The sequence below is a fragment of the Salvia hispanica genome, chromosome 1 (genome assembly GCF_029641045.1).
Source record: "Salvia hispanica isolate PSC_SH4W2 chromosome 1, Shi_PSC_v1, whole genome shotgun sequence".
Lineage (NCBI taxonomy): Eukaryota > Viridiplantae > Streptophyta > Magnoliopsida > Lamiales > Lamiaceae > Salvia > Salvia hispanica.
The window spans coordinates 12,753,800-12,772,133 of NC_142692.1; the positions used below are offsets into that span (position 1 = coordinate 12,753,800).

Here is an 18,334-nt window from a genome sequence, read left to right on the forward strand (position 1 = left end):
GCGAGGTACCGCCTGTTGTTCGACCCTTCGCATGTACCGCTCTATCTCGCGGTTCATGTAGGCCTCCATAGCCTCGTTCATCCGCCGTTCGTACTCCTCAGCATCCCCACCACTACCACCACTGCTACCACCCGCGTTACTCATCGCTCGACGTTGCTCTTGTACATAAATTTAGAGAGAGAAAAAACTCGTTAAAACAAGTGGTGCAAATGAAAATGAAACTAAAATCGCGTATATATAGTTTTTCAAAAAATTTTAAAAAATAAAAAATAAAAATAGCGTTGGCCGATCGCTGGCCGATCGGCACGCCACAATGGCGGCCAGCGCATCGGCGAGCGCATTGGCCAGCGCTCGTAAATCGGCGTGCGCTCGCCTATTCTCTCGCCGAAATTGCGCTGGCCGATTCCAATGGTTCGGCTAGCTGACCGGCTAGCGACGCGAATCGGCTAGCCGCTATTGGAGATGCTCTTAGGCGACGATCTGACACTAGCTTAGGTAGATCGGAGATGACTTAGCCCATCCCCAACACGGCAACGACAAAAAATCACCAGGCCTATAAAAAGAGAGAGAATATATAAGGGTAGATTCGGGCTAATGTAAACTGAAAGTAAGTTGAAAGTAAGTCACAACTTACTATAAAGAAATGAATATATTTACACACTACTTCAAAGAATGACTCAATCAAGGTCTTAATCTATTGTTATGAATTACTCTTATATCCTATAAAATATAACCGTACACTCCCTTCATCTGCGAATAAGAGTCTCATTTCTTTTCGGCAGGGTTTTAAATAAATTGGATGGAAGAAAGTTAGTGGAATATGGGTTCTACATGTATATATTAGTTTTAAATGATATGTGAATGAAATGAGTTAGTGGAATGTGGGGTCTTTTACTATATTTAGTAATAATGAACTTGGGCTCCTATTATCGGACGGACTAAAATGATAAAACGAGACTCCTATTCGCAAACGGAGAGAGTACAAATTTACAGACCTGGCCTTATTTATTTTGTGAAGTTTTATCTTCAATAGTCCATTTTTATAAATAAATTTTGAGTTTTATACTTAAAAATCAATTTTATGACTAAAATTTTTAAATCGGGCATAAATTATGCATACACACACGCTTCGTGAGTGGGCATTACATCTGCTTGTGATTGGTGGACATGGTGGGCGCGTGACAAGACTTTCCGCCCCCTGTACCCCAAGGAACTTACAACATGTTTTGCGAGCATTCCGTCCCCAAGGGACGTTCCCCAATTTAGGCTCGCACAACGCTACAAAGGGCATGTGGCCAAAGTGGAGTAGATGGCGAGTGACGGTTGGGAGAAGGTCCAGTGTCCATGTGTGGGTGAGATGACTCTCCTTCACAAAGGGGGACGATGGCTAGAGGCAAGGTGGGTGGCTTAGTGATGATGAGATAGACTATGTAAAACAATTGTAGCCTATTTTCCCTGGCTTTAGACTATGTTTATCGGCGCCATCACCTCAGTTTAAATAAAAACAAGTTTGAAAGTGGAGGCCGTTCACTCTCCTAAACCAAGGTCTGATGCCAACCTCCAACCCTAGTCTTCTTTCCTTTTAGCATTGCAAGAAATTGTCGATCTTAGAAAAGAATAGTACTCCGTACATTTCATTTTGATTTATTTTTTGAGTTAAGGCTAAAATTGGTCTTAAACATATGGTCATTTTACCATTTTGGTCATAAACTTTATCTTTTGGATTTTTTGGTCCTGCACATATGGAAATTTGATCATTTTAGTCCTCCGTCAATAGTTCCGTTAATTTTTTAACAGTCAACGCATTTTGCCCAATTTTGACCGAATTAGAATAATTTTAAGTCACTAATTATTTCCTAATTAAAGTGGCCCAAATCACATATTCTCATTCCCATCAAACCATCGACCTCTTTCTTCATCATTCCACATTTTCCCCAAATTAGGACTCCTAATTGAATCTGGAGAGCAGCGGCGTTGATTCCTCCCCTCGCCTCCTCCGGCGAGTTTGCGGCCGACGTCGGGTCGTCCTCCGTGGCTAAGAGGTGGCGGCTGCAGCGCTCGTTCTTCAGCCAGTCGGTGTTGAATTGCGGCGGCAAATCGTAAACGTAGATTGTCATCCCATTGAATTTAGCGCGGGCGGAGGAATCGAGATGGGGGTTTTCGGCCATGAGAGCGCGGGAGGGTTTGGAGCGGGAGATGGTGGTAGTGGAAATGGTGGTGGTGTGGCGGGAGATGAGGAAGGAGGAGAGGAAGTAGAGGGAGATTGAGAGCCAGATGGCATATTTGAACAACCTGTAGCGGGATTTTTTGTATGGATTGCTGTTTCTGGCGCTGTGCAGAACCTTCATTTTAGTATGGAACTACGCTTTGTTTCTCTTCTTCTTCCAGCTAGTTTCATCTGTTTTCCTCTCTCTTAAACCTCTCTGTAGAGAGAGAGAGAGAGAGATGGGGGGTTTCTGTATTTGGTGTTGAGTTGAAGTGGGAATGAAGAAAACATGGGATGAATGAGAGAGAATTCGGAATAAGAGATTAATTTCGCTGACCTTTCGAAATGAAGGATTAATTTCGCTGACCTTTCGTAATTTGGGATTGTGGAATGCGTATTTTTCAGAATAAGGGATTTCTTATTTTTTCTCTTTTTTCTATTCTATTTTAATATTATTTCGCTCCAATCATTTATCAATTGCCTAAATCACCCCTCTCAAATATTTTACCTAATTTCTACAAAATGACCGACACAGTTTCCTGCCCTCTACAAACACGGCCAGCAAAATAAATGCTTCAGCTGGAAACGAATCCTTGGCTGGATCTCCAACGCCATCCTCACCTCCCTCATCCTCTTCACCCTCCCATCTCCATCCTCTCCCCCTCCGCCCTTGACCGCCGCAGCTCCCCCGCCGACGCCACCTAATACCACTCATCGCTCCAACCACTCCGCGTCCAACCGCTCCACTCGCACACCATCATACTTGAAGGATTATGTTTGAAGTAGTTTCTGTCAGTTAGTAGTTTATGTAACTTTAATGGAGGACATCAGAAAACTTTCCAATCAAGTGCTTATTCCTTTCCTTTAGCTTTCTTCCAAACTTTGATTATTACGGTGCTCAACAATTGGAGCAAGTAGTTGCTCAAAATACTACTTTTGCTTATAACACCACCCACCTCCGCGCCGCCACCTACACCTGCACCATCTGGGCCGTCAACTGCCAGATGAGGACGTGATAAGGGAGATGGAGCGGACGGAGAGGGGGGTGATTAAGGTCGGTGATTTTGTAGAAATTAGGAGTAAAATATTTGAGATGGGTGATTTAGGCAATTGATAAATGATTGGAGGGAAATAATACTAAAATAGAATAGAAAAAAGAGAAAAATTAGAAATCCCTTATTCTGAAAAATATGCATGCCACGATCCCAAATTACGAAAGGTCAGCGAAATTAATCCCTTATTCCGAATTCTCTCGATGAATGATGGGTGGAAATTGGAAGGATTTGCTGGGAATTCGTTTTTTATCAAGAGCATCCGAGTTTCAACGACTCCACAGCACTGCCGTCCTCCGTCAGCCTCGGCATTGAGGCTCCAGCCGATGGGGAGCCACCGCCGCCCATTCGCCGCTGCCCACTCGTCATCGTTGTCGAACTTCCGCCGTGCTCCAGCTCGTCGAGAAACACCGGCGGTGGTGGATGACCCGACGTCGGTCGCAAACTCGCCGGAGGAGGCGAGGGGAGGAATCAACGCCGCTGCTCTCCAGATTCAATTAGGAGTCCTAATTTGGGGGAAATGTGAAATGATGAAGAAAGAGGTCGATGGTTTGATGGGAATGAGAATATGTGATTTGAGCCACTTTAATTAGGAAATAATTAGTGACCTAAAATGATTCTAATCCGGTCAAAATTGGGCAAGACGCGTTGACTGTTAAAAAATTAACGGAATTATTGACGGAGAACCAAAATGATCAAATTTCAATATGTGCAGGACCAAAAATTCAAAAGATAAAGTTTAGGACCAAAAAGATAAAATGACCATATGTTTAGGACCAATTTTGGTCTTAACTCTTATTTTTTTGATTGAATAACATTAATTTTACGGAGTTAGGGGATTGCCCATCTAGTATTATTAACTTTTCCTTCATCAAATATCAAACAAATTTCATGTGATAATATATCTTACGAGTAGTGTGAAATTTTTAAATTTTCTATCTTAATTATCGTTTTAGTACGTACGAGATTCAGAGTTTGTATGATGGTAATGAATTATCATAGTGACAATTATTAATAAATTAATAAGGAACCGGGACTCGTTAAGCTCACATTATGTTAATTAATCTCGATGATGCTTAGGCGTTAATGTGTATGTGTTTGGTGGTATAGAATCTTGAGACAAACGTGGCTGCAGTTTCAAACGGTTTATTCAAACAGTTTTATTACATGTGGACTAATTGCATTTATGTACATTTATCTTTTGGAAAAGTTAGCGGAACTTTGATTAATTTGGCATTTAATCCGATGCATCAAATTCACGCTGTATTTCTTATGCATTTGTGTTACTGGAGTATTCGTTAATTTGTTAAATAGAGAGTATAAATTGGACATAAGAAATAGAATCATTTGATGTGCATAAACTGAAAAGAGAAAACGAGAGAAAAAAAAGGAAAACAGAGAACAAATATTTAAACACAGTAGTCAGAATTAACGATCAATCCTCTTTTGCTCTCTCATTCTTTCTCTCCCAAAATTCAATACATGCACTGAAATATCATCGACACATTTACTAATAATTTGGTTGTATTGCTAAGAGTGCAAGGAAACAGAAAAGTGGGTGGTTTTTGGATTGGAGAATGCCGCCGGCGATAATTCAGGTCATCGCCGCGGCGGCGCTACTTTTGGCGTTGTCGGTGGATGGGGAGGAGAAGAGAATGGTGAGGGCGAGTCATCACGGAGTTGGAATGAGTCAACTCAGGCACGCTAGGTTGTTGCAGCAACAAGCCTTCTGCTTCTGGCGTCGTTGATTTTTCCGTTCAAGGCACCTACGATCCTTATCTTGTTGGGTAAGCTTTTGCACCAAATGGAATGGAAACATAAATGTGATTGAATTTGATGGTTGTGCAATTCACTTTCCTAGAAGAATATACTCCTCTTCAATTTTATTATTGCATCATGAATTTAATGTTTTTTTTAAGCTCTGGAGGCATATTCATGACTTATTGGAATTCATTCTGGTGATTTTTTTTTCTTGTTTCTCAGGCTATATTATACAAGAGTGAAATTGGGAACTCCTGCAAAGGAATTCTATGTACAGATAGATACTGGAAGTGATGTGCTATGGGTTAGCTGCAATCCCTGTGATGGCTGTCCCACCTCCAGTGGACTTCAAGTATGTCAAACATTTTTCTTTGCAATTCATTTTTTTGATGGTTTATTGAAATGCATTGCTTTCCTCAACAGATAGAGCTCGAGTTTTTTGATCCTCCCAGCTCATCCACAGCCTCACCAATCTCATGTTCTGACCAGAGGTGTGCTTTGGGAGCTCAGTCTTCTGATTCCGGTTGTTCGGGTCACAACCAGTGTGGGTATACCTTCCAATATGGTGATGGAAGCGGGACATCCGGCTACTATGTGTATGACTCGATGTATTTCGACTCTATAGTTGAAAATTCACTGGCCTCAAATAATTCAGCACCCGTTGTTTTCGGGTTAGTTCTTGTTCATGCTAGTTAAATTATCATTTGTGCTTGTTTTTATCAATTGATTTTCTTGGATACATTCATACACAGTTGTAGCACATCACAAACTGGGGACCTTACCAAGCCAGATAGGGCAGTTGATGGTATATTTGGTTTTGGACAGCAGGGATTATCTGTGATTTCACAGCTTTCATCGCAAGGAATCACCCCGTATTCGTTTTCTCATTGTTTGAGAGGAGAGAGTGGTGGGGGTGGTATATTGGTGCTTGGTCAAATAGTGGAGCCAAATATGGTTTACACTCCACTTGTGCCTTCACAGTACGTATTTTCCTGCCAGAAACTTCCGTCTTCTTTTATATGCTTTCCACATCTTTTTGTAAGTATTCATTTTTAAGTTCATCCATGTAAAGCCTGCGATTTTAGTTAGTTTTTCATTGATTTTACATTTTTACTCAAAGGTGGGACAGTAGATAGTTTCAATATGAAGTTCCATGATAAAGGTTGTTCTGTGTAGAAGATATGTGTTCAGTGTGGAAGTCTTTTTTTTGTTTGGTTGGTCCCTTTCTTGTGATTCTTTTCTAAGTGGATAAAATATATTAGGCCTAAAGCAAGCATGCCTATAAGAACGGTTTTTGTAGATTATTAATAATAAGAGTTTAAAGTTTATTGCTGTTTAATGAGTATGTTATTGTCGTATATTTTGCTGAGAAGTAAAATAACCTCGACTTGCATAAGCAAGCCTCCAAGGTGTGAGTGAGGCTATTGAAGTAATCAAGTTATTAATATGGCAGGACAGTAAAACTAAGTTCTGCTTCGCATTTTCATGAATAAATTTTGTTAGCATAGTCTCACATATGTTCTCGATACAAAGGCAGTGAGAAAGCTGAACTGTCTGCCTTTAGCTAGATTATTGGTCATAGGATCTATATTGATACATTTTTTAGTGTTGAGATGCTTGGTCTTTCCTTAATGATTCGAAATTGTGAAACTAGTATTCGTTGGTAAATAAACAGTGTGCCCCTTATTCAACAACTCATGACATATAATTCATGTCAAAGTATTAATTTATTCTGTTTGTTTTCCATTTTGCAAGTTTTATACATAATTCAGATTTTTATTGTTATGAAGTTGCACTAGCTCAACTAGTTGGACATGTCACCAACAATGCAGTTTGAAATATTTGCTCTTCCTCCTTTCCAGGCCACATTACAGTGTATATCTACAAAGTATAGCTGTGAATGGGCAGACACTCAACATTGATTCATCAGTCTTTGCGACTACAAGCAGTCGTGGAACAATAATAGACTCAGGCACAACTTTGGCGTACATTGCAGAAGAGGCGTATGATCCATTTGTTACTGCAGTAAGTTCCAATAGAGTCTGTATGTTCTATTTTGGTTTAAATGGTGCCTGTATGTTTTAAAATTACAACATCTCAATTATGTTTAACAAAGTTGTGCGACAAGTACCGCTAAAACAGATTGGGAAAAATTCAAAGGTGGTGTCAATAGCAATTTTATAAATTTGTGTTGTAATATCAAACATAGTGTAAACACTGTTATTCTTATACTGAGTACTCCTTATATTACTTGATCCCTGATATGTAGAGTATTTTTAACCCTGCAGATCACAGAAACCGTCTCAGGATCAGTACGCTCTCTTCTTGCAAAAGGAAATCAATGCTATCTAACTGCCTCGAGGTTTTTCATTAGACTTATTTTTCTGGTTTGCATATCTTTCTTGCCTATCTATTCCTTTTAAATAAGTGTGGCTTATTTTTCTTCTCCGGTGTCTCAGAAATATTCCCACAAGTTACTTTAAACTTTGCTGGTGGTGCATCAATGATTCTTAGGCCTCAAGACTATCTTTTGCAGCAGAATTCTATCGTAAGTCAAAATCTAGTACCATTTGGAATCTCTTGGAAAAACTGTTGCTTACTTGCTAGGTCCCTCAATCTGACTAAATGTAGAAACTTAGTGATTTGATTCATCTCAGTTTGTCACACTGAACTTCGAATTCAATACTTTTTAGTCTGAAATACACAAACTTAAAAAATCTTCATCTTTGGCATGCTGGAGTACATAATGGTGAAAGTAATTTACTTTTTATCAGCTGTGGAGACACTATACTCTCTCTCTCTTGAATTTTTGTAAATATGCAATAGTTTGCTTTGTAGGGTGGTGCTGCAGTGTGGTGCATCGGCATCCAGAAAATTCAGGGTCAAGGAATTACCATTTTAGGAGGTATGGATATTTCAACTTTGCTCTTCTATCCATGATATTCATAAGTATTACTTCTTTTCATAATATGGACACACACAGTTCATACACCGAACATAACAGCAACTTTTAAGCTATTGTACGGTTTTGCTTGGTAAAATTTCGAATGATGCTCAAGAAAAGGTTTAAATGTGTTCATTTCTCCTTGCAATTTTGTGGGCTATCTATCTGTTTTCCACAGTCTTACTTCCTATTGTTCAACTTTCTTTCTCTGGTTTTAATTGAGATATGGCATCTCTCCCTGCAGATCTTGTTCTGAAAGATAAGATTGTGGTGTATGATATAGCTGGTCAAAGGATTGGATGGGCAAACTACGACTGTAAGTTGTCCTTGCTCAGCTTGATCTCCTTCTTGTTCAACATAACATGGTGATACAAACTCTGTGTTCTACAGGTTCGTCGTCTGTGAACGTCTCGACAACAACCAGTATAGGTAAAACTGAATCCTTCAATGCTGGACAAGTTGACAGTAGCAACGCGGCAGATTACATGCTTTCCAAGCTTATACCAAGCGCTGTTGTAGCTCTACTACTGCATATAGCATTCTTTGGCGGCCCTCCGTCATTGTGATATGACAGAGCTAGTTTTTTGTAAATTCTCTTCCATTATTGTGATACGACGGAGCTAGTTTTTTTTGTAAATTCTCTTCATTTTGGCAGTTCCTGGTGTATACCTAGATAGAATTGCAGGCTTCTAAGTGCTAAGTTAAGATGCAATATATCCTTATTCGAATAGAATTGGTCATTTGTCTTCTTGTGCACTATATTCGTTTAACAATATGTAGATTTATTACACACGGATTACTAGTATTTTTAGTTCAAAGAAGCGTGACAATTTATTGGAAACAACACATTTCATGCATATCATCAATCATAGCATATCATCAATTTATTGGAGTATCTCAGATTCTCAGTGATAAACTCAAATCAATCATCATCATTGAAATGTGGTTGAAAATCAGACCCATATTGTGGTTAGCCTAATGTTGTACTATAAATATCTTTACGAGTGTAATAATGGCATTTATGGAGATTGAGCTTTCTATATATACCAAAATGGTTAACTATGTCTGTGCGTCGTCCAACCTATCCTTCACAACACTCTGTCGTTCAATCTCCAAAAACCTCCGACTCTTCATTCTCACAATTCCAACACTTTCTGCAACACAAGTAATGGCGGAGGAGGCGACAACGGCAGTGGACAGAAACTGCAACGCTAAGAGCGTGATCAGCGACTACACCTCAGAGGACGAGGGGAGCGGTGACTACCGCCACGACATGCAGGTCAGCGACACCTTCAAATTCGGAAGATATGTTATTCAGAGCAAACTTGGCTGGGGCCGCTTCTCCACCATCTGGTTAGCTTGGGACACTCACAAATCAGTACACTTCGGTATCAACTCAAAACCTGTCGTCAAATATTTGTGTGCAATCTCGCCAACATTCTATTCAACTCTGTAGTTTTGTTTGAAGATTTGCTTGTATAATTGATTAATCGAACTTGTCAATTTGCTTTGGAAGGAGCATTTTCTTTGGTTCATTGCTTCTTGTTGTCTATGTTCATTGTTGTTGCTTGTCTTGTTTCCGTTTCTAAAAATTAGGTATGTGTTCTTAAAAATGTTTGTTACTGGTTAACCATCTTAACTGAGCATACTAAATTGTAGGACCACTGTGACCCATAAGTCTATTTATTAAAAAGTTGGCAAGTGTGTGAAAGATCAACTTCAGCTGGAAGGTGTGTTGTCTCACTTAGATTGTGTTGATTTTGCATTTTGAGGACTCATACATTGCCATATTGGGACTAAATAGCTCGGCCACAAGCATGATGATTTAGGCAAGACAACAATAAATAAATTACTAATAACTAAAAAATCTAAAACAAATGGTAGACTAAAATGGTTTGAACAAAACAATATACTGTCTTTAAGGCATATTAGAGAAGAACCCCCTCTAAAACTTTTCCTCGATTACAACAAAATTTAATGGAGGCAAGGTTTATATCTAGTGAAGCAAACTTGTAAAAGACATTAGACAACACAAGATGATGATCATTACAAGTACAACAGTGTGCTATAGGCTTATGAGACAGAATATATTGTATCTGAGAAGAAACGAAATACCGTGTCCCTTAAAATGAATAAGCAGAGTAGAGCAGCACATTGAAGAGAAACCAACTTATCATTCACTATATATGGTGCTTAGCTTTCCATGGGTTTTGAGGTTGCCTTCTTCACTGCTTCTGCATACGTCCTGTGTTGGTAAGTAAGGGTTGACTCCAGCAGGTCAAAGAGCGATGTCTTTGGATTCCATCCTGATAATTTTGCAACGCAAATGACTGTTAAACAGGAAATGATAATTGACACTAGCAAGCATATACAAGGAAATAAACTATTTCATTACCAAGCTGTCTGTTGATGATGGTCATGTCTGGAATTCTCTTGTCACTATCATCATATCCTTCACCATAAAATTCTTTTGAGCTCACATCAACTGTTGGTGTGTCAAGTGATGATTCTCCACTCACCTTGGCATAAACCTGAGAGTATCGAGTTAGAGACCTGAAAGATAGACATCCAAGTTGAAGAAAGGGTTGTCAGTGTTACCTGAGTCATCATTTCAGCAAGCTGTCTCACTGTAACTTCATTGTTGGGGTTGCCCACATTAAAAATGTGACCATTAGCCCTGGCTGGGTTTTCCTGAATACACAAAAAAATCACTTAGCCACAACGTAATGGAATAATACTAACATACAGACGTATAAAACAAAGTAGAAGTGAACATACAATCATCAAAAGAACAGCCTCAATAGCATCCTTGATATAAACAAAAGTTCTCTGTGATTGTCCACCATCAACCAGTTTCAGTGGTTCACGCCTCAAGAGGTTCTGCAAAATTTACACAAATTAGAATATACAACAAGACATAGATAGTAATTCTAATGGCCACCATCACAAAAACAGCAAATGACACATACATACATTGCTAAAGCAAGCGAGAACTCTTGGAACACCTTCGCTTGGGCCATCAATACCAGGAATGAAATCCATCCTGGGACCAATCCAGTTGAATGGCCTCACAATTGTAAATTCAAGGCCGTTCTCAGAACCCTCAGCTGTAAAAAAACAAGAGTTAGGAGAGCATGTACAGAAATTCTAAACACAACAGACTATTTAAGCAGAAGGCAAGAATACATCATTAACTCACCATAAATCAATCTCTCAATCAACTGCTTTGCACATGCATATGACCATCTCTGCTTCTCAATAGGGCCAAAAATGCAAGGGGACTCATCCTCCTTGAGCAGAAAATAATTCGGATCCTAATGCAAGATAACAGAGTTTAGATTACATGTTATCTTGCATTCAGAAAACATACTCTTATAAGAATTACACATTTTCTCCAAGGACATGAAACTTAAGGATTAAATTGACTGAATATATACTGGCCTTCAGAAGGTTAAAGTTCAAGAACAATGCAAATGCAAAAGATCATTCACAGTAGGAAAGCAATGTATTGAAATCTGACAAAAACATCAAAAGATCAGGGAAAAGGATAAACAATAAGCTAGCCCGCCTTAATGAAATCTTCTACTCTAGTACACAGGAAATCCAATGACAAAAGCAAGCTAAGAAACATGAAAAGGGCTTCTACTTTAAAAAAAATCACTTCATATCAACCATACAAACTTGTAATGATAACAGAAGATGGTTACCTGTCGTAGTGGGCTATCTTTAGGCAAGAAAGCACCTATGGTTTTCCCGTAAATTTCACAAGTTGAGAAATGTATGAGACGCTTGCTGTTTTCTGAACAGTATTTTACCTATACGCATGAGAGCCCACAAGATCTTCAACGTTGATCAACAAGTAAATCATATCATATCCAATCTTAGTATCACAGCTGAAGATGTAAAGTTCACAAACAAATTACAACTTACCACAGGCAGGGCATCGATAAAATTGCTGTAAATTGTGTCAAGAGGACGAGTGTTATAGTCTGCTGGCGTGCATATAGCAGCAAGATTTATTGTCTGTAACATGAAAACGCACAGGTCAATAGTCGGGACTTTTATTACACTATGATGGAACTGAAAATTCCAGTAAACAAGAATTCAGTATAACATCGCTGAATGACAAGCGAGATAGTATATAAATGAAGAAGTATGAATAGCAGAAATTGAATACGAAACTTCAGCAAAGCAAACTAGACTAACTAGCTAGTCTAATAATCTTAAATTACATATTTCAGCGCAGATCCAATGAGATTCAGAAATCCAAACAAAATCTACTATACTACAAATCAGGAAAAATGACCAGCAGAACTGATCGTCAAAACTCATTGCTCGATCACGATTTACCAAAAACTTTCATAGAACAAAATCTACAAGATCCAAAGCAAAGCGACATTGATGTTGGAAACATGCAAAAACACAAGCAGCAAAAAAGCACAAAATGCAGAAGAAGCTAGAGAAATTACGAGATCTGCCATGCGTATGAGGCCTTCGAGGCGCGAGTCATTCTTAATGTTGAGGCGGTGGAACTGGATGCGGTCGCCCCACTGCGACGACGGCTCGAGTAGGTGCTTGATCTTGTCATTGTAGACGTCGACGGCGAGCACCTTGTGCGGCGTCTCCTCCATCAGCTTCTCGCATAGATGCGAGCCGATGAAGCCGCCGGCGCCGATCATGCATATCGTCATCGGCTTTATCGGATTGCCGTCCAGATCTACTCTTCCGGTGGCCATTTTCCGAAAACAATCCCTAAATTCGCTCGGATTCACGCCGCGGTCGTTCGGATACGGAGATACAGCGGATTTAGATTGTTGGAAATTGGGAAATGTTAGATTTGGTGGGGAAAATGAGAACATATTTAAAGCAAGAAAAAGGAGGGAGGAGAGGTTCCCAGTCTCTACGGGCCCACCTGCTTTTAATTTTTTTGCAAACATCGAATCATTACTCGCCTACTCATTTCCATTGAAGATACTCGCTCTTGCATGCCCCCCACATGGATGGATTCAAAATGGGTCTCATCTCATCAGAGCGTCCATTGGAGCATCTGCATCAGCATTTTATTCTTATATCCATTCACCCTATAGGCCGTCCTATAGAACATTACAATACGAAATAAAAAAACTACAAATTCTCAATGGCAGCTACGCTTTTAAACTTTTTCAATCATGTCGTTCATGAGCTGAGCATGGGCTTGTTGGTTGCGCATTTTGGTCAAGCATTCCACCGCAGCCTCGTGAACGCAATCGAATAAGACCCGAGTAATGGCGGCCTCCGATGTACTCCAGTCATCGTCGAGATTCATTTTTTCAGTGAGAAAGTTTAGGGAGAGAAATATTGAAGAGTGAGAGATGGGAGAGAATAAATTGGTGTGGGAAATGGAAGTGAAATGGGATTTAAATAGATAAAAAGAAAAGGAAAACGCGTTGCATTTTCCGCGTCCCCCGTAGTGGGGCGAACGATGCCTGGTCGATCGCCTATCATCCACGGACGATCTATAGGGCGCCGACGATAGATCAGCCATTGTCCGCATGGCTACAGTGGCAGATGATAGTCCGCCCGATGCATCGGGTCCGCCCCACTATACTCATACTCTTAGATACTTATAATATAAGAGAATTTTTAAAATTAGAAGATGCACATTCTTATAAGTTAAACTAAAAAAAGGAAAGTATACATATTCTTATGGGACAAAGAAAATATTAAATAAGAGCCCTGCCAATAATGTCATGTCTTCAGCTGTTACTCAGAGTGTCCATAATAGCACCGCCGCGACGCTCTACTGCAAGACATGGGGGCGCCGTGGTGAAGGGTGCGGAGTCGCATACGCGGCGTGGACGGGGCGGTGGTGTTGGAGCCGCAGCGCCTATTGCATGCCGGAAGGAGCCGCGTGTTTTTTTAATTTTTATCTATAAAATATCTATTCTCAATTCATTTTTTTTAATGTCATTTCATTCTTTTTATTTTTGGCTACTTGATTTTATTCCAGTCCAATTAAAATATATCAACAGTTGATAAAATAATGTATTTGTGGTTGTGGCGTGACTGTTATTAGGCTAAACAAATTTTTGTGATTATGAACAAGTTTTTGTAATTGTGGCGTGGCTGTGCTAGACTATTATGGACACTCTTAGTACTCCAACTACTGCGTTAGTGCATGCTAGACTATTATGGACACTCTTAGTACTCCAACTACTGCGTTAGTGCAGCGAACATGAGTAATTGATTTGTTTCTACTTCTTATGCAGTGAAGCATAGAATGCGACAAATAATATAAATCTAATACTATATCTATCAATAAAATATACTCATGCACCCCATAACCAATAAATTTATTTGATATACTACTAAGCAAGCATTCGTAAAATCTCAATATAAATGGATATAATATAAATTTATATACTCCCTCGTCCCTCGTTCCACTTTAAGAGTCTCGATTGAGTTCGGCACTAATTTTAAGAAATGTAAAGGAAAGTTGGTGGAAAAAGATAGTGGAATGTGAGTCCTACTTTTTTATATTAGTTTTATAATAAAATTTGAGTGAAAAAAGGTTAGTGGAATGTGGGGCCTAATATCATTTATGGAATATTCCATCCGGGACTCCTATAGTGGAACACCAAAAAATTGTAAACCGGGACTTTTAAAGTGGGACAGATGGAGTAGTACTTAAAAATCAGAATTGACCGCTGATACGTTCACAACATGAGTTACACAAAGGCAATAAGGAGGCATCTTAGAGCGTCCATAGTGGGAGGGCCGCGGCCCTTGGCCCGGGCTTGGGCAGGGCGCGGCCCCCCACTACTGAGCCGAGAGGTGGACGCGGCTCGGGGGGTGGACGAGTGATGGCCGAGCTCTCGGCCAGGCCGAGGCTCCTGGGCACGCGGCTCGGCCTGCCACTGCAAGGGCCGAGAGCCGCAGCCCTTGGGCAAATTTTTTTTTTTTTTTTAATTCGAAAATTATATTTATAAATACTATATTCATCCCATTTTTTTTTATCTTTCTCAATTCTAAACCCTAAAATTTCAATCTCTACCATTTTCAAAGTCTACAAAATGCAAGGTGGAGATGATTCTCCCGGCTATGGAGAATCGGGATTTGGCGCATTTTCGTCTTCCCAACCGTGGAGATCGAGTCCGACCCCCCATCCAACCCACCTGTGGAGTCCACAATCGCCGCCGCCGTGGCAACAGACACCCCAACTCCGGGGCCAGTCCTCCTCTCAGCCGCAGAGGAACGTGGGTCGTCCCCAATCGGGGTTCGGCGACTACCGGCCCAATATGGACGCGATCAACAACCCTTCTCAGCAATTCCAATCCTCCCAATTCCAATACACCCAATCCCCTCTATCTGAATCTGATAGATTCACGTTGGAACAGTTGATGGGAACACCAAGAATGATGAACCAAAGCCCAGCCAGAAGAAAGCAAAGACAGTGCCCAAGAAATCTGGTCCCACGGGGGACCAGAGCCAGAATTGAACCCCCCCCTAACCAAGTAATTTTAAATTTCAGTTTTTTTTTTTATATATATTCTAGTTCTTTATAGAAAGCATGCCCGTTTTTTTTTATGTGTCTGTGAATATTTGAGTTATTTTTATGTAATATGTGTTAGCTATCTTCTCCCACTTAGCCCGATGCTCGGTCTAAGTGTGAGAAGTTTGTGTTGATATAGCATGCTTTGATATATGTTAATTTGTGTATCTTCTCCCACTTAGCCCGGTGCTCGGTCTAAGTGTGAGAAGTTTGTTTTTATATAATATTTGTTTTGTGATTCTGTCAGTGTCGCACTAACTTAGCCCTGTTTTCCACTTCACAAAAAATGCTTGGGGACAAGCATGGCGAAGTGGGAGGGAGGAGGGAGTTAGTGCAAGTTAATGTCAAGTATGTGTGTCTGTCTACTAGGTCTAGGAGTTAGTAGTAAGTCAGTTAGTAGGAAATTATGTGTTCATACATAACTGGTGAATAGAAAGCAAAGCCCCTTAGTGAGAGTGATTGAAGAGAGAATGAATGTCAACTTTGATGCCTTTTTCCTTAATAAATCAAAGTCGGTTTGGATGAAGTAAGGACGATAGAATATGCCTCGACTAATCTAGCTGTGAAGCCCTTCATAAAAGTGAGTTATAAGCCTTAAACACTTCATACTAACACAAAATGAGAGGGCTACCACTTGATGCTTGGGGAAAGAACTTAGAAGAAGAAAATTTTTGGTGATAGAAGTAACCTCTCGGGCCTAGGGGAAGGGTACTGGAGGTATAAGCTGGACGAAGTCCAGTGTAAAAAAAAATAAAAAATAAAAATAAAAATAAATAAATAAATAAATAAATAAAAATATATATAATTTGGAGTTATAAGCTGGACGAAGTCCAGGGAGGTATAAGCTGGACGAAGTCCAGGGTGGAAGGAGAAAATTATAATAAGAACTAAGGCAGGAGAACTATCTGACCCGAGGCATCAGTGGTACAGCATATGAAGAGCGAACGATCCTAACATCCCTGGTGAGGAATGAGTGATCGAGCGAATCCAACAATTAGTGAAGTTAGGGGCTATCTTGACAAACTGACAAGCCGATCAGATAGAAGAAGGGAAGGGGAAGATTCGGAGACTGTAGGTTCTTGAATTGACCTTAATCTTGTGGGGATGGCTGCTAGAAAGTAAACCAGGTTATGTGTTTATGTGTTAATATGTGTTTTTATCTGTTTTCTTTGTCTAAGTCCTTAGCGTCTAGGTCTAGTAGTTTGAGTCTTTTTCTTCGTTGGTTTTAGTAGAGTCGGTTAAGGGGAAACCATGCATTGAAACTTGCCTTATTCCTTTCTCTTGTCTTTATACTTGAGGACAATTATGGTTTAAGTGTGAGCAGTTTGATAAGGCTCGTTTCATGCATCGGTTTAGGGTAAAAATCTGTGCATTTGGGGCGCTAATGTGCGTTATATAAGTTCAGGTGCGTAGTAAATCTGCCGGACCCAGGAGTTGCTGTTACCTGACCAGGCAAATGCAAAAGAGATGGAATTGAAGTGAAAATCAGAAGTCGTCGCCCGGACCTGGGAGAATTAGAAGCTGGCGGCAGGAACAGAATAGAGCATGAGCAGATTCCTTTTTAAGAGTCTTATTCAAGGGCAAAAGCGTCAAATTACCAGAGGGATGCCCTAGGGATCAGAGCCTCATCTATATAAAGAGCTAAACCTTGAAGAACAGAGGAGGCTCCTCGCTCACTTTTGAAGGCTCTAGTTCCATTTCCTTAGTTCCACACTTTAAAAATTCTCATTTTCACTTTCTGCGCACTTGGAGATGGGGTGATTCCGGCTACCGTGGTGGTTCATCGTCGTTATTTTGCTGCTGTGTAACACCGCCTTGTGAAGGCGAAGAAACAATATTTATTTTGCTTTGTTTAGTTTGTTTTCGGTTTTAAGCACTCGTTCGTTTTAGTTTCGTACTTCTTAGTTGTTGACTTGGATCTACTGGATTTGAACCTATCTCTGCATTTATGGAAGTTTACCTTTGCTTTTGTTGGATTTTGTTCGGTCGAGCTTGTTCGGTTGTTTTTATTTTGCGTTGTTGAATTATTGTTGGAATATTCGGAGCTGAGATTTGTTTATTGGTTGCTGGAGGCTATGGATTTTTGTATGGAGTTGTTTGGATTTGTTGAGTTATGTTGGATTTGAGTTGGAGTTTGGCAGATCTGGTGTTTCTGTTTACGTTTCTTCATGATCATGGCTATTTACGTTCTGTTTCTCCATTTCTTAGGTCCAGTAGCGTAGGTCTGTTAGTCGCGACTATAATTTCTCGTTTTTAGTTTGGATCCGAAGTTTACTATGTTTTCATGATGTTAAATGCTCTGTTTTCTCTGTTATACTCATTTGATTCCTGAAGAAGATGATGTTTGGTGGTAGTTAGAATCGGATCTGCTTTATGTTAGCACCTTTCTGCAAGACCTTTTACTTTTCTGCATGTACTTCTGCTTTTCAGCTGCTTTTCCAGACCCTGGTCGTTTAAGGAAATTGGTCCCCACTGTTTGTTTTTTCTTTGTCTGTCTAAATTAGGAAAGTCTGCCTAGTTACTTAACTCCAGTTGTTTTGTTTTAATTCTCAAATATTTCATTTCTTAAAGTCATGCATGTTCCGTATGTTCTTGTTTCTTAGACCCAGTAGGTAGAGTAAAGTAGTTTAAGTCTCTCAGACCCAGTAGTTTTAGTACTCAACCCATAATTTGCGTGGCAGCAGCCAAACCCTTTTTTCCAAAACATCCTCAAATGCAGTTTCGTAGCACCTTCATCCTCGTGGGATCGATCCTTTACTTCCATGTGCTAGTTGTAGTATAGTGGGTTGAGGTTTTGAGGGAATAGAGTGCATCCAACGACCCCTTTCTGATAGTTCCAC

At 40.0% G+C, this 18,334-nt stretch overlaps 1 protein-coding gene and 1 pseudogene across 2 annotated transcripts; one reads left to right on the forward strand and one right to left on the reverse strand.

Annotated features, from left to right (window-relative positions):
• The first annotated feature begins 4,597 nt into the window (after positions 1-4,597).
• Positions 4,598-8,768, forward strand: LOC125221226 (aspartic proteinase 36-like; annotated as a pseudogene). Its single transcript, XR_016134525.1, has 10 exons — positions 4,598-5,045; positions 5,242-5,371; positions 5,443-5,690; positions 5,772-5,999; positions 6,882-7,044; positions 7,308-7,380; positions 7,470-7,567; positions 7,858-7,924; positions 8,208-8,279; positions 8,354-8,768. The product of XR_016134525.1 is annotated as an aspartic proteinase 36-like (transcript).
• Positions 8,769-9,873: 1,105 nt separating this feature from the next.
• LOC125221225 (UDP-D-apiose/UDP-D-xylose synthase 2-like) lies at positions 9,874-12,957 on the reverse strand. The gene is made up of 9 exons (XM_089062673.1): positions 12,433-12,957; positions 11,894-11,986; positions 11,671-11,778; positions 11,163-11,277; positions 10,937-11,070; positions 10,742-10,843; positions 10,562-10,654; positions 10,359-10,494; positions 9,874-10,269 (listed from the first exon to the last, which is right to left on the reverse strand). Exons 1-9 carry the CDS (start codon positions 12,898-12,900, stop codon positions 10,157-10,159), a joined length of 1,362 nt encoding a protein of 453 aa, XP_088918799.1. The 5' UTR covers positions 12,901-12,957; the 3' UTR covers positions 9,874-10,156.
• Between the last annotated feature and the right edge of the window lie 5,377 nt (positions 12,958-18,334).